Source organism: Anser cygnoides, chromosome 1 (genome assembly GCF_040182565.1).
Source record: "Anser cygnoides isolate HZ-2024a breed goose chromosome 1, Taihu_goose_T2T_genome, whole genome shotgun sequence".
Taxonomy (NCBI): Eukaryota; Metazoa; Chordata; class Aves; order Anseriformes; family Anatidae; genus Anser; species Anser cygnoides.
Window position 1 is genome coordinate 64,585,385 of NC_089873.1, and position 12,216 is coordinate 64,597,600.

Sequence of the window (12,216 nt, forward strand, 5' to 3'; positions counted from 1 at the left end):
GGGGAGAGGAGGAGTGTTTGGTCCGACTAAGATGAGCAATATGAAGCCAAGAGGTATGCATAATTTCAAACAAAAAGGAGAAAAGATGCTGAATACGTAGACTTCTCAAGAGATATGATTCAAGCAACATCTCAAGAACCAGAGAGCTTGAAATTGAAAAGAATGTAGGATGGGTAGTTGCCTAAAATAAGTATGGATAATGAACCTCAGGCTCCAAAAGTGAACACTCGGGTTTGTCATATAAATGAAAAGGTCAGTAAGCGTGTAATAGTAATACCAGTGAATAAAGGACTGAGAATGGAAAAATGTTGGGGGAGGTGGAAGGAGGATAGTTCTGCTGCAAGTGGCTGAATTCAAAGGGTTGTCAGTTCTTTGTGGAGCACTTCTCCACACAGACTCCAGGGGTTTGCTTTCAAGAACCAGAAATGAAGGGCTTTAGCTGCTCTCAGTTTGAAGTGCGAGCAGAAATCCTGCTGTTAGTTTTGATTAGGCTGCTTCTCCCCTCCCTTCTGCTTCTGTGCGTGGATGCTTACCCCTTTCTTCCTCTGTTTGATTTGTGCTGCCTCTGCTACCTGACAACGGGGTTCGATATTAAACAGCTGCACTTCTGAAATGCCTCCCCATCCCTGCTCATCATTCCCACCCAGGTCCTTGGTCGTGGACTCACTGAAAGCTGGAAGTTTTTATTGTAAGCTAGTAGTATGAGCCAAAAAAAAAATGTGGTTTATCAGATTGTGTTTAAGTAATATTCTGTGCAGGTGGATAGCAGCTGAGTATGCAGTACGTTTGTAATAGTCCTTGAGACAGATACAGAATATCCACTAAATATTTTTGACTCTATTTTCAAAGTGCCACCTGATGTTAGATAAATAAGTGTTGTTGTCTTCCAATCATTTGGTATAATGTAAGGATTTACTTGTTTTTGTTTTCACTGGGGATTGTTTTGTTGTTGTTGTTTTATTTTATAAAGGGTAAATGAGATAGCGAGCATTAATCCTCTCCACCCTCCAAAATCTGGATCGTTTATCCTCTCCCTCTACTGGCAAGCCGAGAGCTATCCTTGACACGACCTTTACCTCCCTATCCAATACAGACACATCTTGATGGAGCACGGGGAAAAGCAGACAGGGAGTTGTATTAGGGAAACACTGTGATTATGTAAATAGCGTTGTAATGCTGGTTCCCAGAGGTGAGGAATGCGGAGTGGAGGTCAAGTGCAAAGCTGCAGTTTTGGCATAGCCTGATAGCTGAGTGCTTGGCTCATGCGCTGCAACTTCGTTTAAATGTCATTCTTGAAAGAGAAAGCAAAACAGTGCTTCCTTTTTGTGATATAACTAGCCTAGATATTACTGAAATCTATTCTCTAAGCTTTCAGGCGCATCAGGGAGAAACGCTTTCTCAACCCCAAGTTCTTTCAAGGCAAAAGATGAGAAGAAGTTTTTGGCTTCTGCATCTCTCGTTCCAAAATAATGAGTGAGATAAAATTGCAAATTTGGCCTCCTTTCCCTTTCTGCTTTAAAAAGGATGGACTTGCTGGGCTGTGTTGCCAGTGGTCTGGGCCTTGCTGCAGCCTTCCCAAATTGAACAAAAGATTGGTAGAAGATGGTCGTGTGTCCACAGGGTGCGATTTCAAGCAAGACAGCATTATTAACCCAAAGTCAGAGTTCACTGAAGTGCTGCAGTACAACACTCAAGACATCAGAGCAGTGGCCCAAAGCCTGCTTCAGCTCAGCAAGCTATTTCAGTGAGGGAGCTGCTAACAACATATGTGGAAAAAGTAAAATGACTTTTTTGTAGTTCCCTTAGCCCTGTTGGAAGGAAGCTTTTCATTCAAGCTTGCCAAGAAATGTGTTCTTTTTTTAAAGAATAAAGACTGTTTTTTAGAAAGTTGAGTGCGAATGTAAATTGTTATGCAGCCCTGACTGTAGAATAAGCCGGCTGGCTGTTTGCTGAGACCCTTAAACTCCTCACTAAACATCTGCCTTCTAAAGGCTGATTACAATTCAAGGCCAGGAAAGAGAGAGCTATGAGAACTGCAGATACTGGGAGCAAATGGCCAAAGCTCCAAGCTCTGGTGGCTTTAACTCCAGGCTTTATAAGCAGGCATGGGCAACGGGCAGCCTGTGGAGAGGGTGGTGGTGAAGCAGAGGTGCCCCTGTCTGCTGACAGAGCTGGTGGTAACAGCAGCAAAGGGCCAGCAGGAAGGTAACTTGGAAAGGGTACTGGCTTCTCTGGAGTGTTTTTTGTTGTTTTGTTGGTTTTTTTTTGTTTGTTTTTTCCCTAGTGAATTAGGAGTTAATGATGAAAAAGTTTATTTTTAACCATGTAGCTGAGGAATACTGCTTCCAGCAGCCTGAACAAAGGCATCCAACTAAATGAGGAGGTGAGGGTGTTGGATGACTTTCCCCAGCTTGCCCTGGACACATTCCCTGCACAATATGACAGCGTGCAACTCAGCTCTGCAGTGGGGACAGGACCAATTGGTAGCTATTTGTACCATGGCTGCTGCAGTCAGCTTTTGGTACCTAGTTGCTCTGGTTGTGGTATTTTATGGGTATATGACCTGGATCCCATCCCTTGGGCAAAAGAAGGGATTGCAGCGAGCTATAACTTCTCTTTGCAGCTGTGGCAGTCGAGCAGAGGGGTGGAGAGATTACCATTAGGGAATGATGGGCTCATTCTCTTAAGCTCCTTGGTTCCCAGACTTTATGGACTCCAGGCAACTACCTTAATCCTCAATTTGTCTCGGGCTTGTGGTTTAAACTTTGAAGCAGTCGGGTGCTGCAGAGCTCTTGCTGAGGCTTTACAAACCTCAGTTTGGGAACTGCTGGCGTGGATGATTGTGTCCTTCTAGAGCTAAAGCCACTACGGCCCAAGTGTTTCAGTCTGAAGAAGTGAAATGTCTGTGCAGCTTGCGAACAGCAGGCTGGGCTGTGGCAGTGTTAGGGCAAAACTCGAACAAAGAGAGGACAGCTGGTAATTAGCAGAGGCCTGTGCCTGTCGCCTCAATGGCAGGACTGAAAAAACGGGTCCTTACTTCTCCTGGAGACAGCGTGGAGTTCCAGGGGCTTAATCAAAGTCATTTTTGGTAGGTAGATGTAACAAATGTCTGGAAGTGCTGGATTTAGGCTGCACAGGTGATGCAGGGAGCTGTACCTGAATGCACTGGGAGCAGAACGCCTTTGGCTTCAGGCTACAGCTACTTGGATATGGAAAATAGTTTTAAGATTAAATAGTCGCAGATTTTAACACCAGGCCTTTAAAAACCAAGGGGAGGGATTAGATATTCTTCCCCACAGTTCTTCAGGGTGCAGTCTTTGTATTGCAGTCCTATAAACCTCATCCTCTAAAACTTAAAGCTTGGATTATGATGTATTCCTATGACTTTCAAGAGACCTCAAGACCCTCAATAAAATGGGAAAAGCTGATACAAAGAGTCATACTTATCACTAAACAAGGCACATGGTGTAGCACACAGTTAATATTGTATAAGCTTGGGGCTTACAGACATTTATGGAACAGAATTGCTGTTGTAGTTTTATTGTAGTTTATTCAATCTTAGAAATTAATACTCTTGCAAGTACCCTTTATTTCATTCAGAGCACAGCTTTCCCATGCGACTGTGGCGATGTAATGGTATTGTGAACGTCCAGGCTTCCAGCAGTGTCCAAGTTAATAACACTCGGTGATAGCTGCTCCAGTTTCCCAAGGATCGGTAACAAAATGCTACTGGCATGAGATGTCTGCTGGAGAGAGATGAATTAAATCGCAGGCTCTGCGAAAACCTCGGCAATCTGTTCTTTATGCCTGCCTTTCTAGGGATTTAAACACGAGAGGGAACATGGATGAGACAAAGATAAACTTCTTACAGCTTAGCCTGTTCTAGTCATAATAATTTTGAGCATTTCCCAAGTTGTTTTTCAAAGGGTTTGAGTAATTGCTCCTCAAAGATTGAAGCATTCTTTGCATTACTTTTTTTAATCTTAGGAATTATAATACAAATGGCTTATATATATGCTTCTATATAGTCGTGCCCTAGAAAAAGATTGTGTCTGAAAGATCATTCTAATGAAGTCTGTTTTGGGAGAGACTTTTTGAAATGAATACATGCATGATGTGTTTGCTTGTTAAAGCATTGTTACACCAAATAATTGTGCAGAAAATCTTTGTTCTCCACTGTTCCTAATTTAAGTAGTTGCACTCCACACTGGTATTCATCAAAACATAGTGAAACCCATTACAGATCTAATGCTAAACAATTTACGTGGGGAAAAAAGGATAGGTTATGGTCCATATTTAGGGCCTCAACAGCACCACAGTCATGGGAAACTGCAGTGCTTGCTGCCCCAGAAAGGAGATGAGTAATTGAATCCAAAGAACTAAATACCCTCTTGGTTTTTACCCTCAGTGAAAAGTCAAAAGCATTTTTCAATTTCAACTCATTTTTTTTAGTGAAGTCAATGCTGCCTGAAAAGTCAAGATTTTTAAAGCAGCTGGAAACAAGGTGAGCCAGCTAGTACAGGTCTGTACTGCAGCCCCACTCTTGTTCGTGTTAATAACAAAGTGCAGAGGAAGATTGGTGGCTGCCTTTATCATTGCACACACACACACTCCATCACTTGGCCACTTATTAAATTTGATCTTAATATTTCCCATTATATTTTGTCCCACTTTTGGAGGCTTGACTGTGCCAGTAACCGAAGCTGATTCAAGTTTTTTTGAATTAATTCTTTTAACGTGGCTCTTAAGCATAAACAAATTTATGCTAAACCACTGATGGCTGGTTCTGACACAGATAAGCGGTATAAAGGGAAGTTTGTTGAAGTGGAGGTGATTGTTTTCCCATTAAGTTCTTGCAAGCGAGGGAAAAATGGGAAGAGTTGGCCTCGGCAAATGTTGGCCTCAGGTTGTTCCCCCTCAGGGCAGAGCTGACCCGCAGTCTGAGAGGCTAATTCTTAGTTTAGGCAATTAGATGCAGACTTGCCTGCATCATCTTGTTTAAGAAAATATGTGTTTTCAAATTTGCATAAATTGCTGCTCTGCTTTTATCTTGTAACTCGTGTACCGTGTCACCCCCGCCTGCCTGGGATGAGAGGCACCGATAGGCCCCAGGTCCCTTCCCTGGGACTCTGCTGGTTACAGCCCCGCGTCTGCGGCCTGCCGAAGTTCCCTGAAGGCAGCACTGCTGCACGGTGCTTCCTTTGGTGAATAAATACCTCCTGAAGCCAATGTGACATCTCCTGAAAGTCACCCAGCCTGACTTGTCGCTCATTCCTGCTGCCAGTGCACAAGTCAGGTCTGAGATGGAAGCTTTGAAGTCTGTGAGGCTTGTAGCGTTGCTCCCAAGGATCTATTGAGCTCTGGTTTGAAAAACTTTGCTTTCATAAACAATTTTTATCTCAGATGTGAATTTCAGATTTCCTGCATCTGCAGTGTGCTATATGTAAGCCTCACAGATCTGAGGGCAGCAAGCCACCAGGCAGGTCTCACGATTGGTGGCGGGGATGTTGTGCATTGGTCCTGCCTTATGCTCGGAGCTCAAAGCAAAATATTCATTTCTATTTCCCGGTTTCTCCAGTGTACCTCAGCCAGCTAATCCACATTTCATTACAAAAAGTAACCGTTGAATTGCAATTACTTATAATACTTTGACTGAAGAGGTAGTGTATGGAAAAGCTATTAATCATAGAGTCACCGAATGGTTTGGGTTGGAAGGGACCTGAAAAACCATCGAGTCCCACCCCCTGCCATGGGCAGGGACACCTCGCATCAGCTTTGTTTTTTTCCTTTCGGTAAGGCACTCTTCATGGGTGTTTGGACTATCATCTTCCAGGATACGCATGATCACACGGATTTGCAGAGTCACAGTTATACTTGTATGTTCAAAAACCTGTAGAGAAAAGGAAGTAGTGTCCAGGTAACCCATCCTTTCAAATATTTCCAAGTGCTTGCGAATTATATACAAAAAAAAAAGATGTAAAATGAAAAGGAGGAGGAAGCATGGTGGTTTGTTTTTTGCTTGTTTGTGGGTTTTTTGTTTGTTTGTTTTTGTTTGTTTGTTTTGGTTTCCTTTTTTTTAAGGCATTGCATTGGATTTAAAAAATCCAGGCTGAGGCTCCAGCTATGCTGTAGGCTTTCTATGTCACCTCTGGACGGTGACTGCAACAGATAGGTGGAAAGCTACCAAATTGTTTTTTCATCAGGCAGGCAGATGAAATGAATCTAAAATAACGGTGTACTAATGACAGCAAGAATACAGGTTCTGGTTTGCATGAGTGCGAGTGCTCTTGCACACGCTTTATAATCAAAAATCCTGTGGTTGGGCATTTGCGGAGAAGGCCCCAGGTGGAAATCTCTTCTGTTTATGACTAAAGATTTGAACCTGTTTTGGAGGAAGCACCTGAACAAGGGAGGTCTCTGCTGTTCTGAACTAGGGTAGCATTGATGTCTCTTTCCCTTCTCAAAGAATATTTGTTTTTCTTTGCTGCAGCATGGGAAGGATTTTGAGATACCAGATTTCTTTGTACAGTGGGAAAAGCAATTGTTATGTTGAGCTTTGTGAATTGGTTAGCATCTCAGCATTTCTATACGCAATCTGTAAAACAAAAGGAGCAGGATTACTTTTGTTTTGTTTTCTCAGTTGCTGCTTGTGTTTGTACTGTAAGCTCTTTGGGATGGATATTTCTGTGTGCACAGTATCTGTTGTAATATCATTCTGCTTGGTTGCTGTCCTGTTAATTATGTTACAAAGAATTAGCAACAAGACCAAAATATTTGCCAAATTTTGCCCTTTGTCAGAAAACATTTAGTGTGATTTGATGTTCAAAAGCTGAAACCATTTCCATCCCTAGCACAAAACAGTGATCCGTAATGGCACAGGAATCTTTCAAGGTCTGCACTTTAAGCACCAAACTGTGTCCTGTCATCCCGGTGAGTATTTCCACAACTTCATAAAGCGTGGCTGTAGCGTGGCACTCGCACAGCAGAGCTGCCGGCCCGTGGTGGAGCGGGCCTGCAACGCAGTTACTTTTCCTGCACAGGGAAGTGAGATGCAGAGACTTGGCCGAGGGCCCCTGGCAGATGCTGCCAGAGGAAGGGGTTGAATCCAGGCTCTTTGAACTCAGCTCTGTTGCCCTCTTCTTCACTTAGGGAGGAAGGTTAAGTGTGAGAGACAGACCCGTGCCAAATCCAGCTGAGCGGCTGTTCAGAGGCAGCGCTTGCAATAGATGCCACAGGGGCCGCTTTGCCCTGGGATTATCCTCCTTGAGCAGTTTCTGTTGGAAGACATCCTGTTTATAAATTAGAGATTTAACTCTGAACATGAAGAACTTGCTGTAGGCATTGTGCTTGCCGGTGTTCCCTGTGCTGGAGAAAGTATCCCAAGAAGGCAGGGCGAGGGAAGCAGGTATAGCCACCAAGCAAAATCAGTCCCATGGTATACGCTGTTGTCACTCTGGGAGCAGGGAGAAATGAAAGCTGCAAGGAAGAGAGAAATAGCAATGGAAGTAGGAGAGGAAGAGGAAGGATTTTTTTTCTCACATCTCAAGGAAGTTGCCTTGATTTGAGCCTTTCGTCGCTGAGTTTGTGACCTTTAGTGGGTAACACCCAGACAGTGTTTTTACTTTTTGTATCTTTTGTGGATGTTTCCCGATGTCAAATAGATGGATGGGGAACAGGGCTGTTGTGTGCACACTCTGCTCAACAAACGAGCTTCTCCAAACACACTTCCCTATGCTGGCGAATGCTATCTAATCCCCTGTTGTAGCTCCAAAGACTGGAGCAGGATCAGAGAATAGCTTTCCTACCTGGGCTCTCATTCATCAATCACAAGCAAAACTTGGCTTGCAGTTGGAGATTGCTATCGAAGTCTGATCATGGCAGTAGGATAGGATCAGGAAAGTATTCCCTTGACACAAACATATACCATTTATACATACCCTTATTTTTCCTCCCACTTTCATACTTTCCCTCCTTCCTTTTCTTCTGTTCTGCCCTCCTTTTTCTGTCTCTGGTTTGGGGAAATGGGTGAATCCCTTGTTTCCAGGTTGCCCTCGGTAAACACACAGGCTTCTCTCAAATGCTGACAGGTGCAAGCATTTCTGTCAAAAGAGACCTTGTGCTTTACAGGGAAGCTTAAGAGTAGGTGCCTAATCTTGTTCAGGCTTGAAAATAGGCACAAAGGTCTTACTTCATTAAACAAATATCAACAGAACCATTTCCTTTTTTTTTTTTTTCCTTTCTTAAATCATTATTTTTCTGGGAATTTCCTTCTCTTCAGTGAAAATTGCTGGGTATGTAATTGTTTTTGTCTTCACTGATCACTAACAAGCATTGCTAAATGGTAACAATTAGCCTAATAATTTTGTCATCTTTTTTTTTTTTGAAAACAACTTTCCTCATAGTAAATCAGTTACAAAACTTGCGCTAGTGAACATGTTAAATATTGTCAGTACTATTCAAAAAAAAAAAAAGAGTGAACATGCATTTCCAGAGTTGAATGCCCTTATTCAAAAAAAAAAATGCTTGCAACCCTGCCGTGAAGATCTGTCCTTTCACATGGCCATGTAGATCAGAACAGCCTTTGAAGTTATCTTGTGCATACTAAGATATGCTATTTTCTGTATTTGTTTTTGTTTTTTGTTTTTTTTAACTTTTAAAGCTTGTGGAATTTGAAGTGTTTACATAATATCTTCATTCCTTTGATGCCCAAGCTTCACCAGTAGATTCTGTAAGTTGATTTTGTATAAACGTTCCTTAACAAGGCAGCCAATAGACATGTATAATTGCATACCATTTCGAAGGGAGAGATTCATAAATGGCTGATGTGTAGTTAGGAGTGGTTTTGAGGTGTAACCTTGAGACTGACTTGTATGTAGGAAAATCAGTTTGAAGATTGAGTGACTAGGTATTAGCAGGACAAGATGAAAAATGTTTTTGCCCTGCCAGCTGACCTCCTGTAGATTGAGGCAGGTTTTCCACAGAGAGGTGCTAGCAAGAATGAGAAAGGGTTATGCAATTTGTTGTTTTAATTTACATATTTATTCAAGTGCATCTTCCCAGTGACCTCCTAAAAGCTGAGCAGTGTCAGATGACAGCACTTTGGCTGTCACTGATGTCTGCCAGGATGTCAGGCTGGCTTGTTCAGGAGCAGGAGGAGCCAGGCTGGGATCCCATCCGCACAAAAAGCAGTAGTAGGCCTACAGGAAAACAGGCTTCTTGCCTGAGGCAAAGCCAGAGTGTTCCTACATATCTCTGTCACTTCACAGAGTGGGGCACAGGGACTAGGAGAGGTGGGAAACAACCTGAGTCTTACCCAGGGTCTGCGCCTGGCCTTGGTGAGAGTGGAAATCTTTTACTTGCTGAAGCCAAAGCTGGTGAGAACATGATGGCTGTCACTGAGACCTGCTGCTGTAGGCAGCCCTAGTGGAGACGTCCCTTCGGTCACGTCTGCCAACGGCTGGTGACGTGCCTGTGCGCTGGGGCCGAGGGGAACGGTTCTCTGTGAATAGCGAAGAGCAGCCGAAGTCACAGAGCCCCAGAATGGCCCCTTCTTGGGGGGCCAAATAACTCCCCTCTAGGCTGTGCAAGGCACCTCGTACAATCCAGAAGTCACCTTAAAACGTGTTCTTGTCTTCAGCCACTGACGTTAAATGAGATACGCTGCTTCTTCACAATAAGTTAACGCTCCTAAGGAGCTAGGCGTTAAGTACTTTTTTGCTCTTAAAAATTTAGGGGGAGCTGCCATAAATGCAGCAGCAGCTATAATACAGAAGAAATCACCTGGTTTCGCAGTCTTTAACAGCTTACAAGCTGTTTATTTGAAAAATAATTTGCTCTTACCCAAAATCTGAAATATGAAATATTTTTGTGGCTCAGCTGGATCAAATTAAATTTCAGTTTAAAAGGTAATGCACAATATGTTTACTTGAACCACAATATTATGAAGCAATAAACTAGTGAATTAAATAGAAATCTAGGAAAACAATGAAATATAAAAATGCTAACTATACAGACTATTTTAAGAACTGAATCTCCATTAGGCTTCTCTTTGGATTTTATTTTAAAACAGTCCTTTTTTTATACTTGGGCACTATGAACTTCTGCTAGTGTGTAAGCAAGGTGAGTCTCTTGGAAAATACACTCAGCCTTAGAAGTAGTAGTGACTTTAACATAAACAGACAGGAAGCAAGTGAGAAAACCTCACCACAATGTTTCTTTGAAGTTCACTTCCTTTATTCTCTTTTTGCCTTGTAAAAAAATGTATGCTTTTCATAGAATCAGAATATTATTATCCTGTACTTTAGAGATAATTTTTGGTATCTTTTTAATAAATGAATTTAATGATGGAATAGATCTAGATAAGATATGAATATTTATGCTCAGCAATTTCTTCATGGGGGTAATGAGTTTTGATGAATTAAGTAATGCTTTTGGCATTTAAATACTGTCTTATTTTCAAAAAAGCATCTTACCATGTAACACTGTTTCTGATTTGTGTTGTCACTGCTGTCCTGGTGAACCAGATTCTAGAAGTGAAACACAGGAAGGTAATTCAATGTCTCTCCTGTTCTCTCCCCATGTAGATTACCAGCGCCTAATGACGGTGGCAGAGGGGATCACAACGCTGCTGTTCCCATTTCAGTGGCAGCACGTGTATGTCCCCATCCTTCCCGCCTCCCTCCTGCATTTTCTGGATGCTCCTGTTCCCTACCTGATGGGGCTGCAGTCCAAGGAGGGAACCGACCGCTCCAAGCTGGAGCTGCCTCAGGAGGTAAGCGTCTGCCCTTGGTGCTGTTCCTCTAAAGCACATTACTGGCATTGGTGTGAATCCCTGCTGGAAAATGACATGCTGTGCTAGGAGGTGTCTCTGGCACCATGAAAACTGTTTCCACAGATACTCTGTTTTCCAGCAGGGGAGAAGTAGCAGGAGAAGTCTCTGCAGTCCTCCCTGTACTTCTGAATTTAGCAAGTGTAGCTAGTTGCACTCACTTCTAAGTTCTTCTACTACATGCTGTGGTACTTAAAGTTTCTCTGCTTTTCCTACATCACAGGCTTCAGCATGTTTTGTTACTCTTTGTCAGTGTCACGGTCCTGTTGCAGAGGGCTAAGGAGCATTTAATTTGGGGATGGTCTTTATGAAACTGGATCTCAGGTACAGTAGCTAGATGGTTTAAAATTGTCCTTGTCGCCCTGTTGCCCGATGAGAAGCGTGCCTCATCCTGCCAGCCTCATCACACCCACAAGTAAAGACCTGCATCCTGTCTAGGTCGAGGTCTACCACTAGACCAGCACCCTGGCCTCAAATCAGCCAGAGCTGCATTAATATATGGCCTGTGAACCACTTAGAAATTCACTCCAGTGGTGGTCTTTTGCACTGAAGATTGCCTGTCCCATGTGCAATGGGACATGAGGACTTTTCCCTGTCTATCACTCTTTCCCCAGAGAAAATAAGGAAGGAGAGGTCATCCACTGACTCTCATTGTTGAGGTCACCAGTGGTAGAGAGTGAAATAGAGATTTTTCCTATGTGGAATTTGACCACAGCGTTTGAAACTTCTTCTTGTTTTCATCTGGCCACTGATCACTTTCCACACTGCCAAATCTTCGGGATATTGCTAGTCTGCTCTGCTTCCTTAATGTGACTGCTTTAGGGCCCATCTCTTGAGCAAGTTGGGTATTTTAACTTGGGTTTCTCCTTAAAATGGGTGTTTTCATAAGAACAGCTGTGGCACCACAGCACCTGCTGTCCATGCAGGGACCTCTCCAGGGGGCAGAGGCTTGCAAACAGGCGCTCTTACTGAGCGGGCAGTGGGAGCAGCAGTGGAGGAGAACGTGCAAGAAGGAGAGATTATATGTGGAAGTGGAGGGATAAACACAGGGCAAGGATAATGTGGTTTTTAATATAGATTTATTTCAGGTGCCTAGGTGGAGGTGACTGGTTCTGAGCTTAGGTAGCAGGTAGCATTGCAAATCAAATCTTACCTCTTGGATACAATTGCCCAATCACATGAAATTTGCACTGGTGTGGAAATGAAGCTGTTATCTAATAATGCTTTTCAGTAAAACCATATTAATGTTACATAATTACTGTGGTGTTTTTTTTTAAGTTATTAGTCATATGCTTTTAGTTAGCAGATTAAGCTGTCATTTTCATTAAATTAAAATTTTAATGTGATGGGTTTGCAGCGTCACTGGAATATCAAATTGAATATTTCCA

At 42.8% G+C, this 12,216-nt stretch overlaps 1 protein-coding gene across 2 annotated transcripts in view; it reads left to right on the plus strand.

The window, feature by feature from the left end:
- DENND5B (DENN domain containing 5B) overlaps positions 1 to 12,216 on the plus strand; it is a 110,286-nt gene that overhangs the window by 57,230 nt on the left and 40,840 nt on the right. For both annotated transcript variants that reach the window (XM_066998487.1, XM_066998494.1), the window contains one exon: positions 10,584 to 10,771. In XM_066998487.1, coding sequence (XP_066854588.1) covers positions 10,584 to 10,771 — 188 coding nt within the window. The remainder of the gene's footprint in view (positions 1 to 10,583; positions 10,772 to 12,216) is intronic.